General features: G+C 48.5%; 7 protein-coding genes across 7 annotated transcripts; 3 read left to right on the top strand and 4 right to left on the bottom strand.

Moving 5' to 3' along the window:
- Positions 1 to 82: 82 nt before the first annotated feature.
- Positions 83 to 1,131, bottom strand: N7482_009619 (SCO family protein; the record flags this gene model as incomplete). Its single annotated transcript, XM_056691743.1, has 3 exons — positions 83 to 204; positions 258 to 582; positions 655 to 1,131. 3 exons carry the CDS (start codon positions 1,129 to 1,131, stop codon positions 83 to 85), a joined length of 924 nt encoding a protein of 307 aa, XP_056539449.1.
- A 2,532-nt stretch (positions 1,132 to 3,663) lies between these two features.
- On the bottom strand, positions 3,664 to 4,395 carry N7482_009618 (NAD(P)-dependent oxidoreductase; the record flags this gene model as incomplete). The annotated part of the gene is made up of 1 exon (XM_056691742.1): positions 3,664 to 4,395. One exon carries the CDS (start codon positions 4,393 to 4,395, stop codon positions 3,664 to 3,666), a length of 732 nt encoding a protein of 243 aa, XP_056539448.1.
- Positions 4,396 to 5,114: 719 nt separating this feature from the next.
- N7482_009617 (uncharacterized protein) lies at positions 5,115 to 7,749 on the top strand (the record flags this gene model as incomplete). The annotated part of the gene is made up of 2 exons (XM_056691741.1): positions 5,115 to 5,663; positions 5,716 to 7,749. 2 exons carry the CDS (start codon positions 5,115 to 5,117, stop codon positions 7,747 to 7,749), a joined length of 2,583 nt encoding a protein of 860 aa, XP_056539447.1.
- A 65-nt stretch (positions 7,750 to 7,814) lies between these two features.
- N7482_009616 (uncharacterized protein) lies at positions 7,815 to 11,072 on the bottom strand (the record flags this gene model as incomplete). Its single annotated transcript, XM_056691740.1, has 20 exons — positions 7,815 to 7,883; positions 7,934 to 8,156; positions 8,209 to 8,238; positions 8,287 to 8,437; positions 8,496 to 8,560; positions 8,617 to 8,747; positions 8,796 to 8,820; positions 8,870 to 8,972; positions 9,026 to 9,068; positions 9,130 to 9,173; positions 9,220 to 9,605; positions 9,654 to 9,776; positions 9,828 to 9,912; positions 9,963 to 10,012; positions 10,075 to 10,233; positions 10,294 to 10,399; positions 10,448 to 10,503; positions 10,553 to 10,563; positions 10,674 to 10,779; positions 10,834 to 11,072. The coding sequence occupies 20 exons, from the start codon at positions 11,070 to 11,072 to the stop codon at positions 7,815 to 7,817; spliced, it is 2,205 nt and encodes a 734-aa protein (XP_056539446.1).
- Positions 11,073 to 11,787: 715 nt separating this feature from the next.
- On the top strand, positions 11,788 to 13,473 carry N7482_009615 (uncharacterized protein; the record flags this gene model as incomplete). The annotated part of the gene is made up of 1 exon (XM_056691739.1): positions 11,788 to 13,473. The coding sequence occupies one exon, from the start codon at positions 11,788 to 11,790 to the stop codon at positions 13,471 to 13,473; it is 1,686 nt and encodes a 561-aa protein (XP_056539445.1).
- Positions 13,474 to 13,888: 415 nt separating this feature from the next.
- Positions 13,889 to 14,807, top strand: N7482_009614 (pirin family protein; the record flags this gene model as incomplete). The annotated part of the gene is made up of 2 exons (XM_056691738.1): positions 13,889 to 14,237; positions 14,293 to 14,807. The coding sequence occupies 2 exons, from the start codon at positions 13,889 to 13,891 to the stop codon at positions 14,805 to 14,807; spliced, it is 864 nt and encodes a 287-aa protein (XP_056539444.1).
- A 259-nt stretch (positions 14,808 to 15,066) lies between these two features.
- On the bottom strand, positions 15,067 to 17,572 carry N7482_009613 (GMC family oxidoreductase; the record flags this gene model as incomplete). The annotated part of the gene is made up of 10 exons (XM_056691737.1): positions 15,067 to 15,198; positions 15,253 to 15,437; positions 15,489 to 15,614; positions 15,680 to 15,965; positions 16,003 to 16,093; positions 16,146 to 16,761; positions 16,815 to 16,858; positions 16,913 to 17,166; positions 17,228 to 17,381; positions 17,430 to 17,572. The coding sequence occupies 10 exons, from the start codon at positions 17,570 to 17,572 to the stop codon at positions 15,067 to 15,069; spliced, it is 2,031 nt and encodes a 676-aa protein (XP_056539443.1).
- Positions 17,573 to 19,163: the final 1,591 nt, after the last annotated feature.

Raw genomic sequence — 19,163 nt, 5'->3', positions numbered from 1 at the left:
ACCGTTGGATAGTGTCCAGTGAGTAGGGTATTTAGATTTGGCAATGATATAATACAATTTTCATACACGCAGCTGGAGGCGATCACTCGGTCTTCAAAGGCCTTCCCTCTCTCTTCCAGTCGTTGATGTGCTCCACAATAACCTTGGACGCAGACTCGGGGGTATCCTGTCGGCCAATGCACTCAACAAAGTCGTTATCGGGATCTATTGCGACAAGTCAGTTCAATGTCAGAGGTTAATCGAACAGTATATCTCACCCATCAGGTAGAAGTAGATGCTGTGGTCGACCAGGTAATCCTCGCCAGGCTTCACGTCCTTAGGTGTGCTGAAGTACACACGGTACTGGCGGCAGACGTTCTTGACCTGCTCGTAGGTGCCCGTCAAGCCAACAATGCCCGGGTGGAACTCCTTCAGATATTCCCGCAGGACCTCGGGGGTATCACGGACGGGATCGCAGGTAATGAAAACAGGCAGGAAAACCTTGTCGTCCTTGGTCGACTCCTTGACTTTCTCAATGATCTCGGCCATCTTGTCCAGCTCGTCGGGGCAGATATCGGGGCAGTGGGTGAAACCGAAGTAGACCTGGTGGAGTAGGGAAAAGAAACTTAGTGCTCATAAATCGAAAATGAATTCAAGAGGCATGGGTGAGCTCACAAAGCTGTATTTTCCCTTCAGATCCTCCTCTGTGAACTCCTTTCCGTCCAGATCCTTGAGTACGAATGGACCGCCAACCTTTGGCCTCCCAACACCCTTGCTCATCTCAGCAATACGCTTCCGTTCTAGACGTGCCTTTTCAACACGGAAATAGATCATCATACCAGCGCCCGTGAGCACAAACAACAGCGCGGCCTTCCACGAGAAAGGACCGGTCGAGTTGCGCTGGCGCAGCTGACCCATTGTCTTTGCACGAGCTCGGAATGCAGTTGTGGAGAAGTTATTGCGTACAGAAAAGCCATTCGGGATGCTCTGGGTGCACCGAGGCCGCTGCGCTTGCGTGTAGGAGCGGCATAGTGACCGGCTGGTGGTGCGGAGTGCGGGTAGAATGCGATGCGAAGGGGCAGATTCAATGGCGAAGAGGTTGCGAGTGGCTCCGCTGAGAATGCCGGAGGCCAGTCGCAGTGAGGATGACATTTTCTTGGTCGTTTGGGTGTTTGGTACGGTGGAAAGAACCACAGGTTGGCGGTTGGTGACAGCGTTGAGAATCGCCAGATGGACGCCAGATTGGGACTAGTCACTGGAGGCCTCAGGCATCACACAAATGCATACCTGCCCTTTCTGCGATATTTTACCGCTTTATCCATCATGTATAGACTTTTAGTACCCTTGCTACAGCCAAGTGCAAAACCAGCTTCACCTTTCTCTTAATTCTGGGCCCCACCGCCAACATATTAGCTTGAGAAATAGGAAAATTAACATGGAACCTTATATGGTACGTCATGAACACTCTGCTTCCTATGGCCATGGATTGTCGTGTAGAAATGCGTGCCCTTCACTGTATCCTAGAGATCACGCGTGGTGGTATCCAGAGGCGGAGGGTGGGATCAAGGTAGCTCAAGGTTACTAGTCAGCCGGTAGGAAAGAAGGCCACCGGACTAGAAAGGCCTTTTGAGGGCCTGGTGGACATCCTTTAGCCTCATCTAGTCACGTGAATGAATGTTACGGTCAAAGGATAATCGGGTACAAATCATAGTCCACTGAAATGCACCTAGTTTCTACATAGCGCCTTGGCAGTGGGGCCTATACTGAATCTATGAGCGTGGAGTGGTGAAGCTGGTTTTGCACTTGGCTATATCATAATAAAGATCCCTTTACGCTCAGGAAAACTCACAAGAAACTTAATATACTAGTCTCTAATATAGAAATTACCTGTCAAGACAAAGGAGGACTAAACTCTAGGCAAATACATGATCTCTAGACCAAAAATACACTATAGGCAGCATTCTTAGTCTATACCGTCATTTATTGCTCCGACACTAGCTACCTTACTGTACCATCAAATGGTAGTGGGTGGGCGAGAAACTACGGCTAGCCCCGTGGGGGCCATAAGGTGAAAAGTTTTCTTGGCTTTATTTTGTTTCCTTGACTAACGCTCGCTAGATATATTGGAGGTTTCTCTCCCTTATACCCGCTGGATATCTCTCAACAAATTGTTCGCAAGACTCCCCTTTTCTCTGCCCCACCTCTTTCCCCTTATCAAGAATATCTGGTCTCGCCACAGCCTCATTCCAATTGTGCTACGGAGGTCTTCAGGGGCTTCCACTTAGCAATCCAGTCTGCAACGCTGTAGCTTGGCTTTGTTCTACCATCAGATCGGACTGCTGGTGATACAAAGGCTTGACCGTGAAGGCAGAGCCTACCAAACCATTCGACCAAGCAAACAAAAGCTTCGTCCCGGTTGAACCCATTGTCCAAACATGTCGTTGGACATAGCCAAAGGCGAGGTATCTCATGATTACCAGAGCCGGCAAGCACCGACTTTGAATGTGCCCCTTCTACTGATCCTGGCTGTGGCTTTGATTGGGCTTCTTCTAGTATGTCATCACTTGACGGCAATGCAAGAGGTTTACAAGTTGAACACATACTGGATGATGAGACTAATTAAGCCCAGGCCGTATACACCCACGGTTATGTCTTCGCAACACTGACCGCGGCTAAAAGATCCGATGCCAGGGTGCAATCACCCTGGAGACAGCATTTTCGAGGTCTTCCAATCTACATTTTCCATCGCCTGGTCAAGATGTTTCTTATATCTAGATTTCCTACGAGAGGATCTAGTCTGCACAAGTGTGCGCTTCTCAATGTGGCAACCGAATTACTACTTTCAAACCTGAGAGTCGCTAACGTACACACTATTCTTTCCCAACACTCGGATCTTCCATTCTACCGTCGCATTCCTACATTGGCAGTGTGGTCTAAGACCTTCCCAGCGATTTTACTTTATAGCATCGCATCCAGTATATGCTTCTACCTTCCTACCTACTTTATTACGTTGACAGGTGCTTTAAAAGAAGAGCTAGAGATCTCGGAAACTATGCAGTTAATCTGTGTCCTGACCACTATTGTGGTTTTATATTTTGGGGCAGTTGTTCCGACATATGCTATTTTTATTCGAGTTGTCGCCTGTGCACAAGAAAATAGGTGTATGAGTATCAAGAGCGCCTGGCAAGGCTTCCCATGGTCAGCTCGGATGCACTTCTTCAAACTACTTGCAGAAGTCCTTGTTATGGAGATAGGTGTATGTATAGTCCTCTTTGTGTTTGTGCTCGCCCATTTTCATCCAGAGTTGCATGATGATGTTTTGCGGTTCTTTGTCAAATATTCTGGTTAATTGAGAGAGCGGGAAATGCGGGCAGTGAGATGCATCTTCCACTGACCCTCTATCTATCACCGAATCATCAAGAGTAGCGGTATTATGCCCCAAATTCGTGCGACAAATAACTTAGCTTGTGCTCTGGCAGCCGATCCCTTCCCGGGGAGGCAGTGCATCATCACTTATTACGGATAATAACAGGCAAAAATGATTAATGTCTATAAGAAAAAAGTCATTTGATATGATAATAAACGGTTCGCCCAGGTTGTATATTAAAACCACAGTAAGCTTCGGCAACAGTAGGTCTGATAACACCAATTGCATATTCCACCAAAAAAAACCAAGTCCCCCGATCAAGTGGTGATCATCAAAATCTTGTTCTTATACCCCTCGGTCTTCTGCAGAATGAGGTTCTCCGCAATCCACCGCCCGGCGTCCTCTCTGGAAATGAAATATCCGATAGCAGTCGATTCCCGCCCAGTCTTGGGATCTTCGATGCCCACCCGAACTGTTTTTGTTGTCTCGCCATCATTTAAAAGGCTTCCCCGAATAATCGTAAAGCCCTCACCGCTCGCGACGAAGCGATCTTCCATGATCCTCTTGTCGGCATGGGCGGCGTGGAGTAACCAAGCGTAGATCGGGAAGAGGGCTATGGGATAGTCACGACCGAACCGGGACAGGCCCGTGGTGCTAAAAGACACAATGTGGGGGTTGCCAGTCACCCCCTGGCTTCGTAGTTGAGCGATTGCTTCGATCAAGATGGCCGCGCCTTTTCTGCAGCACTCCGGGTCTTCGATACTCATTTTGTACCAGATTGGACGACTACCGATGGTGGTGATGATCATGTCGACGAGTTTCCCGTCCTCGGCGCGAATGCATTGAGAGACCGCCGTGATATCATGAGCGTCGCCCTTTATAATCGTGAGATTCGGCGTAGAGTCTGCTGGGAATATGCTTTCAAGCTTTGAAGGGGTTCGGCAAAGCGCGGTGCATTGGAGACCCGCTGCCAAACTGTGCTTGAGTGCTGAAAACCCGACGCCAGTGCTAGCACCAAAGAAGGCTACAGTTTTTGTGGTGGAAGCCATCGGGGTGGATCGTTTGTTGTCGTGAAATATAATGGAAATATGATAGAAATATGAAAAGTGCACAGTGTACCCGAGAGGAGCTTCTATCGTTATATCGTCCGAGCAGAGTGATTTTAAACCTAGACGGGCAGTGGGGTTTTATCCTTCACTGAGCCTCAACACAACGCGAAACTTGACCGACTCCGAGGCCTGTGCTTTGGAGTGCTTCGGGTCGCTTGACTGAAGGAGGAGGGAATGGCCGGGCTCGCCTTTTTCTCGTCGTTGGGCCCCCACTCAGCCACTTTACTAGGCGAATCTCACGGCGTCCAAAAGCTCGCTAGCTAGGCTGCCCGCGGGTGTTGCACCTGAGTCAAGGTTTCGGGCGGTTAACCGGGCCTTGTTAATGATACTGGGATTTCGAAAAAAAAAAAAGAGTACCGGGAGCTGCTGGGGTTACATATGAGCGTTCACCAGCCTGAATCACGCTCTGTAGTAGACCGATGGTTCATGTACGCGCGAGTTAACAGATGAGTGCAAATGAGTGCTGCGTGGTATGAGTGGCGTGTGAGCGGCACTAAGCCGCAAGGGGAAAGCCACTGGTGAGGATGACTCGAAGACAGCACTCAACAGCATGCAGGACCACCTAACTGCACCGCAAGAACGCCTAATGCTTGGTCAGAATGAGCCATCAGTTTCTTTGAGCGATCGCACCAGAGAAGGTGATCATTTCAGGGGCCAGAATGTCCCCCTTGTCAGCGGCGACAGCTTCGGCGTCGAGTCCAGCGGTCGCGCGCGCCTCGGCTTCAAATGCCGAGAAAAGCGCGAGCTCTCCCCAAGGCAGGGGCGAGGACTCAGCACCCACATCGGGAGCCGGGCGCGCACCAAAGCCGCGTAGCTGCGTCGTATGCCGGAGCCGAAAGGTCCGCTGCGACAAACAGTCGCCCTGTTCCAACTGTCGTCGAGCCAATATCGCTTGTATCGTTCCGTGCAAAGACCGACCTCCAAGATGGGCCCGTCGTCTGGCGCAGCCTGCCACAGAAGATGTCATGGAGCGACTCCGAGCTCTTGAGAACCTCGTGAGAGACCTCAGCGGCCAATTAGAGCAGGCTAATGCCAGGGCTAATTCAGTGACTGGGAGCTCGACTCACGATCGAGATGTCAGCCCTCAGGCGACAGTATCCCCGACGGATTCCGTTAATGTGCAGAAACCGTTTGGGAGGCTTGTTCTTCAGGACGCTAACCAGAGCCGCTACCTTGGTAGCAGTTTCTGGTCTCGCGTCAATGACGAGGTATGCTAACCGTGTTCATGGGAAAAGGAATGATCTCTAACCTGCGACATAGTTAGACGAGCTGACGATGGACAATGGAAGCCGTCCAGATGATGAGTTAGATACCTCCGATGAAGAGGAATGGGCGTTCGGGAAGTCACCGTCCACTCAAGAGCTCGAACGAACTCCTGAAGACCGAAGCGCCTTCATATTTCGCCACAACTTGATGCCTTCCACTCCTGACCTCCGGGAATTTCACCCGCTTCCCTCCCAAATACCATTCCTTCTAGATATTTTCTCAGAAAATGTCAATATGTTCATGCAAGCGGTTCACAAGCCCACGATCACGAAGATGATTCGTGAGTTACGCGGCGACATGACGGGCCTCACGCCAGCCAATGAGGCCCTCATGTTCTCCATCTATTATGCTGCAGTAACCTCCATGGAGGAAGAAGACGTTGTGATGAATTTTGGTTCCACGAAAGCTGAACTTAACCTGAAATATCGTCTCGGTCTGGAGCATGCCCTCGCCAAGGCCGATTTTCTCAACGTCCCAGATCTTGTGCTAATTCAAGCCCTTGCCAATTTTCTGGCTCTTGCTCGCCGCCATGATAGCCCCAGATTTATCTGGATGATGGTCGGGCTCGCTATCAGAATGGCCATCTCATTAGGTTTGCACCGGGATGGATCTAACTTTGAACATTTGTCTCCATTCGAGATTGAGATGCGCCGACGGGTTTGGTGGGGCCTCTGCTTGATTGATGTTAGAGCATCGGAAGACCAAGGCACCGACTTTACTATTGCGGTGGGCAGCTTCGACACCAAAATCCCACTTAATATCGACGATGGAGATATTGGTCCAGAATCAAAGCAAATGCCGCCAGAGCGCGAGGGGTTGAGTGATATGTCAATCGCACGCGTCATCATCAAAACCTGTGAGCTTTCAAAGGAGATGTTGATTCGTGGGCCCAATGCGCCGAGTTTGGAAGAACAGGATAATATGCTCCAGAAGATATACCAAGAGCTGGATGAGGGCTTTCTTCGTTACTCGACCGAGTCCAACGTAGAATACTGGGTGATTGTCACAGTGGCTCGTCTGATGATAGCGAAGATGACCTTATTTGTTTACCTACCCGTATTGTTCTCCTCCCCGAGTGAGCAATTGACCCAACAGCTCAGAACAAAACTGCTTGTCGCGGCACTTGAGGTCGCCGAACACAACCACGCCTTGAATGCTGAACAGGCTTGCCGGCAATGGCGCTGGATCTTCCAGACATACACCCACTGGCATGCCATCATCTACATTCTAATCGAGATCTCTCGCCGCCCATGGTCGCCCCTTGTGGAGAGGGCCTGGATGTCTCTCTACAGCGTTTGGCTCATCCCGCCTCAGTCGAAAATGAAGAGCTTGCGAGTGTGGTTTCCTCTACGCAAGTTGATGGCCAAAGGCGCAAAACATCGCAATGCAGAACTCGCCAGGCTGAGTAGAAATCCATCCGCTACCGAGCAGCTAGAAGTTGAATATCGGAATATGCCAGCCCCTTCAAACCCTGGGCTGTTTACGGCTGAGTCCAATGCCGCAGATGTATTCCTGGAGCAGTGGAAGCAATTGCTTCAATCTCCGACCGGAAATAGTCCTTTGTCATCAAGTGTCTCCGTGCCTTCCGTTGTTGACAATCAACCGAGACTTGCCACCTCAGGCCGTCTATCTGGAGGATTCTCCATTATGGATAGCAACTCCAGCAGTATGTCTATGTCAAACACTCAGTCCTGGGATTTTGAACATGGCCTTTCACCGCAGCCCGTGACGACTATTACGAATTTTGGGTTGTCCACGACGATGAATGCTCCTGCGCCTAGGTCATCGGGATCATCAAACGACCCAATCATACCAACTACAGTTCCTGAAATATCGGGCAGCCAGTTTCCTAACCAACCTGCTGAGGGTGTTGATATCCCTTGCCTATGGACTAACAACCTCTCCGACAATCTGGACTTGGGGGCATTTGATAATGGTATGGATTTGGACAATGATATAGACTGGTATAACTGGGTGGAATCTGCCAAGGGGATGGAATGGGACAGAGACTCCAGTGGCAATGTTTGATGCCTTGTCTTTGTTTGGAAAGAAACTGTCTATCGCGACCATACCATATGAAACTGTCAGTTCTGTTACCAACTTGTCGGCCCAAATGTTTCTCCCACGGCAACCGTCTTCCGAATCGCAGTGTACAAGTAGTCCTTTCGATTGGAATTAGAAAGTACATCGACAACAGGTCCGGATTACTTACCATAGTTTCGAGGGGAGCTATGTTTCCCCACCAATTGGGGGCGGACAGGCCAGGGAAAGTTATGGCAAAGAAGATAATTATTGTGGATATGATAAGGCCAGTGTCCAGTCCTGCAGCTGTGATGTAGTTGTAGTTTCTCCACCAGCCACCCCAACGGCGATGGATCCAGTAATTGAAAATCAGCCCAAACATGACCCAAGAGAAGTAACTCAGTGGCGTGGCACTGTTATTATCAGTATATCGTCAAATGCAAAGGGACCTTGGAGGATGCATACGGAGGTAACCAGGCCATAGCCCCAAGCATCCTAAGAACAATGTTAGCGATAGCTTGTCGGTGTCAAATATGAACTTACACCGGGGCATTAAGCAGTCTGGCCTTGGAACGTGGAAAGAGACGCATTAATACATAGAATGCTAGAGGCAGGAGAGCGCCGAGTAACCAGAAATACTGGATGGGAGTGTATAGAGCGCCAGGCCCGAACATCCGCTTTGGACCAATTACACCTTCAAGGAAATATTAACAAGGTAATGGTAAATATTCGCAAGGTTAAGCATCACTGACCCCATACAATGCTGGATGAGAAAAATGCCTTCCCATTCGGGCAAGTAAAGTGAGCAGCTTGATCACTGGGCCGTGTTAGCACAATCAAGTCAAAGCTGTTAAAAAACAACAATCCACGTACCTCGTGCAAACGTTTTCAATGCTTCCTAGAGTCCAGTTCATTACTGCGATTTGTACGATGGAAGCCCAAACGGTCGCAACGACTTGGCATATGAAGGTGACACGAGGAGGCACTTTCATATAATGGGCAATCTGGTTTCAATTAGAATCTGCATAGGAAAGAATTGCTTGTCAACTTACCTTGAGATCCTGACAGAAAACCTGACTAAAAGTTATGTTAGATTGATGATAGATCGAGAGAAATAGGCTCATACGCTTGTCCCAAAGTGATAGTACTGAAAACTTTGAAGACCATAACTCCAATTGGTTTGCCGGGTATCATAAAACCTGCTAGAAAAGGGGAAAGAACATTGAGGGCTATTAAAGTCAGCTTCTGTGTGGGCGTCACAATCTCATGCAATAGCACGTACAAAGCTGAATGTTGGCGATGCCGAGAATCATGCAAGTGGGGATCTGTTGATGTCGGTCAGATGATTTCTCTCCCGATTCCATGTCAAGGACGGACGGAACGCACGATGAAGACAATGGCAATGATGATCGACACAAAAAATGCCCACCCTATCCCTTGTCAGTCATTTACCAAATGAGGGTCGAGCTGACATACATGGTAGCTGAGAATCGTATCCGAGAATGCCAGCCAGGCCGAGCGCAATCGAGACCAAGAAAAGAGCCGCATACCACCATTCTGGGGCTTCCCTATATTTCTTCATCATAGTCAAATGGATATCAGGCTCCTGATCCCGAGCAGCCCTGAATCGATGCCAAATCTCCTTTCGGTGGAAAAGAATAACATGGACAATTACGGCTGTCAAAGCTGCAAATGACAGCCCGTAGTTTAACGCGAATGTTGGAGCAAGGAACATGGGTGAATATGCCTTATATGCCGTCTCATCAAATGAGAAGTTAGGTCCAAGAATCTTGCTCACATTATATGAGTTTTGCGTGTTGTCATAGGTCGAAGCTGTATTGATAGGGAGATAGTCGGAGTAGCTTGAATCCTGTTAGCTTTGACCCTATAAGGACATCCATGGGACCTACAAAGCCCCCGTATACGAAATGCCAATTGTTGTAACCAGCACAAAGATGACAAGGCCAATGAAGGTATTGATGATGGCATGTACAGGTGAGAGCAAAGGGTCAAGAAGATACGCTGAAACATAGCTGCATATGCGTAAGTTGCCTTGACGCATCCAAAATGGTAGTTGAACTTACGTCCAGTCAAAAGTAATGGGGATCAAGGAAAGACCAGTGAATCCTCCAAAAAGCTGATTGAGAATAACGTTGTTTGGTTTGATCCCTGCGAGACAAGTCAGCTCGAATGGTGAATACATGCCAGTCAAATCTTACAGGTAATGAATGCAAAGACAGAGAGCCCCTGCCATATGACGCCGGGTATCCTGTTCTATCGTCAATTTGACACGGCAATTGACTGCGCTCATAACGAGAAATTGTCTCTTACCAGTACCAGAAAAATGCCCCAGCCATAACGTACATAAAGTATCTGTACCGAGAAATGGTCCAGCCATTTGTTTGCGAGGGATCTGATCCACTCTTATCGTGAAGAGCATAGAAAAGAGACGTGTTTGCAAATTGGCCGGGCCATATCATAGCAGCAGGCCTACATATCATATCGTCAACAAATGCTGGACTCGGGAATTTTCTTTTTTTTAGAACGTACCATACGAGGAATCGACGGAAAATTCCAGCAAGAGACATTCCAATAACCTGACTGCTGAGGGCAAACAGAAGCTGGAATCCCCAACCGATATCAAGATTATATAATGCTGAACTGTTGTTAATTCAAGGACCATATCACCACGGGTGGTACGTACGCTTCGCTTGAAGTGCTAGGAGTGCATCGGTGCAGTATGCGTAGCCAATCGACACACTGATTTTCCTGTTATTCGGTATTCGAAAACGCAAAAACGTTTACCTACTTTGCCATGATCTAGCAAAGTTTAGCGAGTTTCTGCAGCTCGGAAGATGGGTGTCAATGATTACCGTAATCACTGTATGTTCTTTAATATTGAATGGTCCTGTATTCAGAGTCCAACGTACGCCAAATGTGTTGAATGTTCTTGTAGGCATAATTCTAGCCCATAGACAGCCTATCGGATAGACAAGCAATTGCACAACAATTGCAGGAAAAGAGATAGCAGGGCTCCTATTGCGTCATGAGAAAAAGCTTAACCGATAGTTGACAAGCTGAGATGCCTACCTCATGCTCGGGAACATGTTCAAGCCACTTCCGACGGTTGTGAAAAACATCCCGAGAACCCATGCGCGTACCATGTTGGCAGGTTCCCCACCGTCAATATTACGCACGGCTGCACGCACAGATTCGTATTGGGAGTCCTGCACAAATGATTTGTCCAACTCGGCGACCTTTTCATGGTCATTTGTCTTGACTGCCTCATTGATTGCATCGAGCTTCTCCTGGGCTAAGTTGGATCCCATTGGTGTGAAAGATCAATATTATGTAGCGCTTGAATGTCATCCTTTGCTCGCTTATCGTTATTAGGAGACATTTCCAACTGCGAAGGCTCGAGACCATCGATGATCATTGATTGAGTAACCATTGTGCGGGAAATGCTAGCAATACGGGTTGTTCCTTCGCTCTATTCCAACCCACCATGAATATATATATGTCCAAGGACATAATACGCATAATACCTAATGGTGCTAGGACGCGTCCGCGCCAGAAGATAAGTGTTCGCCAATGGCAGCAATGTAACCCTTCGATATTTCTCCCGCACCTAACCACCTGTCTCAAAGCACAATTATTCGGCGACGCTGATCGGCACGGGCGAGACCGCCCGCAAACCCGATACAACCTCCGCTTTGGGTAAAAATGCGGAGTAACGCGACGCTATTTTCTAACACTCCTTTAGACGACCTAGGTGGCTTTGACACGGCAGAAAGGTATCCATTCGGAGTACCCAGCGACAATTAGCTTATTGTCGGCTGGACGCCCCGACTCAGTATCCTCCCGTAGTATCCTCTGCCTATCGCTACGAGCCACCTGGTAGACTGTAGCCTAACAGACTGCTATCTTCGATTCTAAATCGACGACGCGCGGTCTCGGAATTTCCGACCATAGTACAACATAGCACAACATCCCTGAATACCTGCTCTTGTCCGTTTGGAAAGGAAGACACCCATATCTGCTATCATGGTTCGAATCACGTCTCCTCGAGGTGTCGCCATTCGACGTGCCCAAGGGGACCCCATTCGCGATAGGATCGAGCGCATTACCGCCGATTTCAAGGAGATCGAGGCATTTCTCCCGATTGAATTATCTGTCCGGCGAAGAAAAAGACTTGAGGACTTTCTCAAATTGGAGCTCAATTCTCTCCGTGAGGAGCCGTTTGGGGTTTATAACCAGGAAGAAAAAGTCGATTATATTCTGATTCGGAATCATCTGGAAAGACAACTTCGTGGACTGGAACTCAAAGCCAAACAAGATGAGAAAACTGCCCCGCTGTTGCCCTTTGCAAACGCGTTGGTGGATCTCTGCGAGGCTCGTTCCACGGTCATCCCAATAAATCCAAAGGATGCTGCACAAAGGCTGTTCGAGTCTGAATCCACAATCACATCCGTTATAGAGAAAGTCAAAGCACGGGCGGATGATGTGTCTGTCGCGAAAGACAGCGCTTTTCGAGCAGCGAACCACATCATATCCCTGCAAGCCCATTTAAAGGAATGGTTTGGGTTCTACTCGGGATATGACCCGACATTCAACTGGTGGGTATCGCATCCATACGGAGTGATAGACAAGAGCCTGGAGAAGGCTGCAGATACAATTAAAGCAGTCTTAATCGGCATTCAACCGGGCGATGAGGATGCAATAGTTGGGCAGCCGATTGGGCGTGATGGGCTACTCGCCGAGCTGACAGCCGAGATGATTCCATACACACCAGAAGAGATTATCTCCATCGGCGAAAAGGAATTTGACTGGTGCATCGTTGAGATGAAAAAGGCGGCGCAAAGTATGGGATTCAAAGACGACTGGAAGAAAGCCCTAGAGGAAGTCAAGAATGATTTCGTTGAGCCGGGCCAGCAACCCCAGCTTGTGCGGGATCTCGTACAAGAAGCCGTGTCGTTTGTTGAGGATCACGACCTCGTCACAGTCCCCGAAATTGCAAAGGATAGTTGGCAAATGTTCATGATGTCCCCGGACAGACAAAAGGTGAATCCTTTTTTCCTGGGGGGAGATTGCATCATCGTGTCTTATCCAACCGAGACCATGGATCATGAAGCCAAGTTGATGAGCCTGCGCGGAAACAACATTCATTTCTCGCGAGCTACAGTCTTCCATGAAATGATCCCTGGTCACCACTTGCAGATGTATATGAATGCAAGACACAGACCATATCGTCGCTTGTTCGACACGCCATTCTGGATTGAAGGATGGTCCTTATACTGGGAATTCCTGCTCTGGAACGACGAGCGATGGATCAAAACACCCCAGAATCGCGTCGGCATGTTATGGTGGCGACTTCATCGATGCGCCCGGATCATATTCTCCGTCAATTTTCATCTTGGCCGAATGACCCCGCAAGAGTGCATTGATTTTCTTGTGGGAGATGTTGGACACGAGCGCGCTACAGCTGAGGGCGAAGTCCGGCGGTCATTCAACGGTGACTACTCGCCACTGTACCAGGCGGGCTACATGTTAGGAGCATTGCAGATATATGCTTTGCGGGGGGAGATGCTGGATACCCGATGTATGCCAGAAAAAGAGTTCCATGACCAGTTTCTGAGGGGTAATCGGATGCCAATTGAGATGGTACGGGCGCTGATGCAAGACAAGCCCCTTGCTAGAGATTTCAAGCCGTCTTGGCGCTTTTACTCTTAGTTTAATCATCCCTCAGATGACAAAGAATAGTTGAAGTTTTTGCGATAGGTGATCTGCCTATGTCCAGATTGAGCCGAAAATTAACCGATTCCGCGGGCAATGAGATAAGCTGGCGTTCTTGCTGACTGCAACCCCGCTTACCTCACTGGACACTAAGAATCTGGTCAGCAACACATCATCATAAAAGTGGAGCCGCTAGGCCGTTCCTGGACTCGTGCGCTGCTTATGGCCGATGACTTGCAATCCCTAATGCTTCCATAATCTCGCAAGACATTTCTACAGTCCTCTAGAGTACCTTGGCAGGACTTTAAATAGCCCCGTCCCCGTCCACTGAGCAACCAAAAAACATTTTTGTGTCACTGCTTAAGTTCCACAGCTTAGAACGCCTTTTACGATTCAAGATCTTCAGATAGCCATGTCCAGTCCCCTCACTCACGCCAAGATCGTGCTCCGCCGCTCCAGCGAGCGCGGGTATGCCGAGCACGGTGGTTGGCTAAAAAGCTTCCACACGTTCAGCTTCGCTAGCTACTACGACCACCGATTCCAGAACTTCGGCAGTCTGCGAGTGTTGAATGAAGACCGTGTTGCAGCCCACAATGGGTTCGGAACTCATCCCCACCGCGATGCAGAGATCTTCAGCTATATTCTTAGCGGAGAGCTCACGCATCGGGACAGCATGATTAAAAAGGGAGCAGAGGGCAAACAAGGAAAAGATTTCTATCGCATGAAGCGAGGTGATGTGCAGTTCACCACCGGAGGAACTGGTAAGTCCATTCCGACTTGCAGTTGATCCTCTACAAGAACCTGACAGTAGATTAGGAATCGCCCATTCGGAGCAGAATGAGTCCAACAAGCCCGTGCACTTCCTTCAGATCTGGGCATTGCCTTGGAAACATGGTCTCAGCCCGCAGTACCATACGATGACTTTCAGCGAAGAGGCCAAGCGCAAAGCGTTCGTTCCGATCCTATCGCCACTCGCTGCCGGTCCAGAGGCCAAACCAGCGGATGAAGATGCAGCGATTCCGAAGATTCCAGATACGATTCCTATCCACGCTGATTTTGTCATGGGCGCGGGTATCATTGAACCCTCTTCCGCTTTTACATGGAATGTGGGTTCTGGTGAAGTCGTGAGCTCTAAGAAGAAGCGCAATGTATACATACATCTGCCCATGACAAACCAAGGGAAATCCAAGGTCCGGCTTAATGGGAGTGAAGACGCTGTTCTGGAAGAGGGAGATGGTGCGTTTATCACACAGGTCAACGCGGGTGACTTGCTCCGCGTTGAGAGTATTGGAGAAGTGGAAGCGGAAGTCATTGTGCTGGACAGCAATTGAGACCAAAGTAATAACAACGAGTAATTATATATGTTAACGGCGGATGTGGTGTTAAGACGTTATCCAGTTGCCTGGAGTGTATTTGATCGCCATATTCGCTAACTCTATGAAGTGTCTCTCAATGGTTAAGAAGGGCAACAATAGACTATTGATCAAATTTATTTGCCTAAAGCATAGGGTAAACCAGGATGACCTATAAGGAGTCACAATAAAATCAAGCACAAAATATTAGCTACGTCAGTAATTCCAAACATCGAGTTCACAGGCGAGCAAGGTTGACAAATTCTCCTGGGGCATGGTAGGGGGGTACATCCATCTTCAATACATCTCCAGAGTAGCCAAGGTCTTCGGCGGTAAGAACTGCACATTTCTCACCAATGAGAAGAGCAGTCTGGGTATTACGTTATTAACGAATCTTCGGACCAAAAAGGGACTCGTTACTTACGCTGAAAGTGTTGCATCCAACGTTATCTGGGCAGATAGAAAGATCACAAACCTTGAGCCCCTTCACACCATGGACATTCAGGCGCTCATCGACGACTCCGCCATGAGGTGCAATTGAACTTCCTTCACGGGGGGCCATGCTGCAGGTTCCGAGGGAGTGCCAGGTGGTCTCGACGTGACGTTTAACTGCAAACCATTAGCACCGAAAAGTGGCGTCCCAGACTTCAATAGACTTACCCCATTTCTCAATGTGTGAAATATCTTCCTTGCTATACTCGAGCGAGTGATAGGCTTCATGGCGGTTGGAGCTGAGGGTTGAAGCCGAGGGCTGCTTTCCAGCCTCTAGTGGTTCGGACCACGATCCTGTAGTATTATTATCAGTTTGACTTTCCAAAATCTTTTTGAAGCACGTTTTTTTAAGTTTGTACCATGTTGAATACCAGCCGTAATATGGTTTGGACCGGCATAGGCCTTTGTGGTCGCCAGGTCGAGATCTCGCGCCCGAGCCGGCGAGTCGTAGGAAAAGTGCGGGTGCATTCCAGTCACCTCTCCAGCATATGCGCTCATTCGTCTAGCAGTTTCACGTGATTTAATGTAACCCCAAACCATAGGAGCCATGTCGCGCTTGTCATTCATGAAGCCTGCGTCAAAGTCCGGAACGGCATAAGGATCAGACGACTGAATATGGGTAGAGCCTCGAGAGAATGGGTACTCCTAAGAATGTCAATTAGAATATATCTAACAACTCAACTTTGCGCATCTGAATGAAGCAAATACTTGCCAGGAAATGGAACATGGTGAAGAATTTTCCCGGGGGCATAAGCATGTGGTCCCCAAACCAGCTGCTCACGATTAGCGTTGCCATCTATAACGAAAATTTGGTGATATACATACCCAGAAATGACGGAATAATGCATAACAGGCTTGTCGGGCTTGTTCTTGAAGTAAGACTCCCATCCACTCCCAAACTCCGGAGTGGGCCACCTCTTCATCTCGTTCAGTTCTTGCTGGGTTGGACGAATCTTGACCCCAGCGTCGATGCCATTAGTGGCTAAAGGGCCGGTGCCCTTTTGATTCCATTCCTGGAAGACTTTCTCCTGAATCTTGGGATCCCCTCGCACGAAATCATCAAATGTCTCCACCTCTGGCTTGGCCCGATAAACTGAGAAAGTAAGGTAGTGATCTTGGAAGTTACGGCCCACGCCAGGCAGGTTCACCAGGGGTTTGATGCCAAGACGCTGAAGTTTTTCGGGGTCACCAACACCCGATCTCTGGAGAATAAGCGGGGAGCTCATGGTGCCACCGCTGATGATAATTTGCTTTCGAGCCCGGAAGATCCTACGGGGAGGATCATTACCGTCAAGAGGCTTGGTCGGCACGGTCGCAACACCCACGGCGCGACCATTTTCAATCATGATTTTGTCTACCTTGGTGTTGCACTTCAGGTGAAGGTTAGAGTGCTTAGCACGAGTACTGTGGACATATGCATGAGCCGCATCACTTCGCCGTCCTAGTTTCAATTATTAGCATATAATGCCTCCCTGATTTTATCAGATTTCCTACCAGTGTCGCGGTTAATCCACTTCAGCCAATGCTCGGCTCCATGCCTGCGGCCTGTGAGTCAAAGTCGAACGCTATCCTCGCTCAAGGGGCTAACTCACGCAGTTTTCAGGTCTTGCAAGTCATCTGTGACAGGAATCCCTTGGGACTCTGCAGCTCGGAGGAAGTCCTGAGCGATCGGGTATGTATAGTTGCCAAAGGATACCTTGATTGGGCCTTCAAATCCATGCAGGTCCCGGTTATTACAGGAACGCTGATAGGTCTCGTGCTTCTTCATAAGAGGCAGCAGCTCCTTAGTTGTCCAGCCCTTGGCTTGGAAATCATCATAGTCGGAGGCCGAAGCTCTGGTATACATCTGAAGGGGATTAGTGCCTATATTTCGAAAGGTGCGTTTCAATATGAATGTTGAGACAAACCATGAAATTGATGGAACTTCCGCCTCCAAGAATGTTGGCACATGGAACAATAGCCTGGCGCCCGTCAAGATGCTCTGACGGACGGGAATAGTAGAATGAGGCCGTCTTTGAATCAAGCTTCATATTTCTTGGATAGATGCCAGGACGATATACCCTGGAGAGATTCAGCACTTGGTTCTTCGAGAGAGATATCTCCACCTACCATTGATTGTTCAGATTGTCTTCTCCCGCCTCAATCAATAGAACAGACAGATTATGGTCCAGATTCGCGAGGCGACCTGCAGGGACACACCCAGCACTACCACCACCGCAAATGATGATGTCAAACTCCTCCGGGATAGTCATCGTGGCTAACACAAAACGGGATTGTCTTCTTTTGTTCTCAAAATATAAGGAAGTCCCGAGTTAAAGAAAGGCAGTATCGGCCATGGAGGAAGGAAGGGAAGTTGGCCAATTTAAGTATGCAGTGAGTTGCTCATTACTTCTCATTACAATCACCAATCACGTTCGATGAAGTACTAAACCCCTCTGGAATGACCATTTCAACCCCTCATGCGGAGACAGAGTTCAAGCCATGAGTCAAGGCATGGGAACCGCGATCCTTGTCAGTTCATTTGTGGGGTGTATCATACGATATAAATGTTCTGTCATTGTGACAATGTATCTCGTTAGGTATCCTTTGAGGACGATGGTCGTTAGGATATGTATATCTGCCGTATAAAGGAAAATGTGAGTCCGACAGAAACTTATCGAAGTCACTATGATATGTGCATATATTCTGACTAGGTAAATGTTGACCAGACAGCTTCAAGCTTCTTAGAGAAAATATTACCCATTTTTCACTCCTTGATGGCGTCCAATTCCAAAAAAACCCTTCCCATACACGAGACAGCTTTGGAACGAGTTTGTCGGAGCAATAAATGACGGTATAGACTAAGAATGTTGCCTATAGTGCATTTTTGGTCTAGTGGTTCTTTTGCCTAGGATCTGGCCCTATTTAGTCTTGACAGAGTTTGACTACAGGGAGGTTTCGGAATAACTATCCGGGTATTTGAGCCAGACCATTGCAGTAGCAGGCTTGGCTTTTGGAATGGACTTGCTGGGGACTACCTCCACATTGACCACACCTCGGGGGTTGTCCCCGCATTGGCATTTTTGGTCCATCCGAGCCTAGACAATAGAGGTTTAGTACCTGTAGCGCAGTGTAATGTGGGTGGTACCCGTGGTGACCGGCCATAAAGTTGAAAAGTCCATTCCTGCAAGATGCCACCAATGGTATTTAGAAATGACACATTGATAAGCAAGGTGACGTATTGAGTTTCTGCACCAATTCGGGGCCCAAATCCCGATGTCCGTTACAAACGGTATGAAGCCATTCATATCTGAAGACGCCTGAATCATTCAGAGAGACGTAGTAACTGATTTCAGTTCCTTTGAGGAATAACAGGCCTCAGTCATCCACATTAGGGCATGCTAATGCAAGCCCCATGGAGAATGGCTGGGATTCTCTTCATTGAATGAGCACATACGTTATGGGGATATCAGCCCCTTGAATTACCCTGCACTGGTTAGCGGGCTTGACCTAGTGTTGAAAAAGCGGAAGGTGTTAATGTGGATTAATTCTACTCCCGTATGAGTCCCTTCAGTGCTACATGACTGGTTATTATTGAGCCGTTCTTCTACATATATTGACATGTTACCAGAGCTACCGGGAAACAGCTAAATACAACACAACAATCCAGCCCTTACTGTCCATACTAACTTATTAAATGTGGGGAATTCAAGAATCTCCCGAGGTGGGGTCAACCACCACATACATTATATCGATGATCAGGCAATATCGGGGCGGGGAAAGCTCAGATGCCTTGACGGGGGACCGCAGCATCCCCAAACGGGGTTTGAGTGGGCAGTAAGACGGCCCACCGTTGCAGTGACT

Source organism: Penicillium canariense, assembly GCF_028826845.1.
Source record: "Penicillium canariense strain IBT 26290 chromosome Unknown utg000007l_segment0_segment0, whole genome shotgun sequence".
Classification (NCBI taxonomy): domain Eukaryota; kingdom Fungi; phylum Ascomycota; class Eurotiomycetes; order Eurotiales; family Aspergillaceae; genus Penicillium; species Penicillium canariense.
The sequence above is the reverse complement of the archived record's forward strand: the minus strand, read 5'-3'. Positions and strand labels throughout refer to the sequence as shown.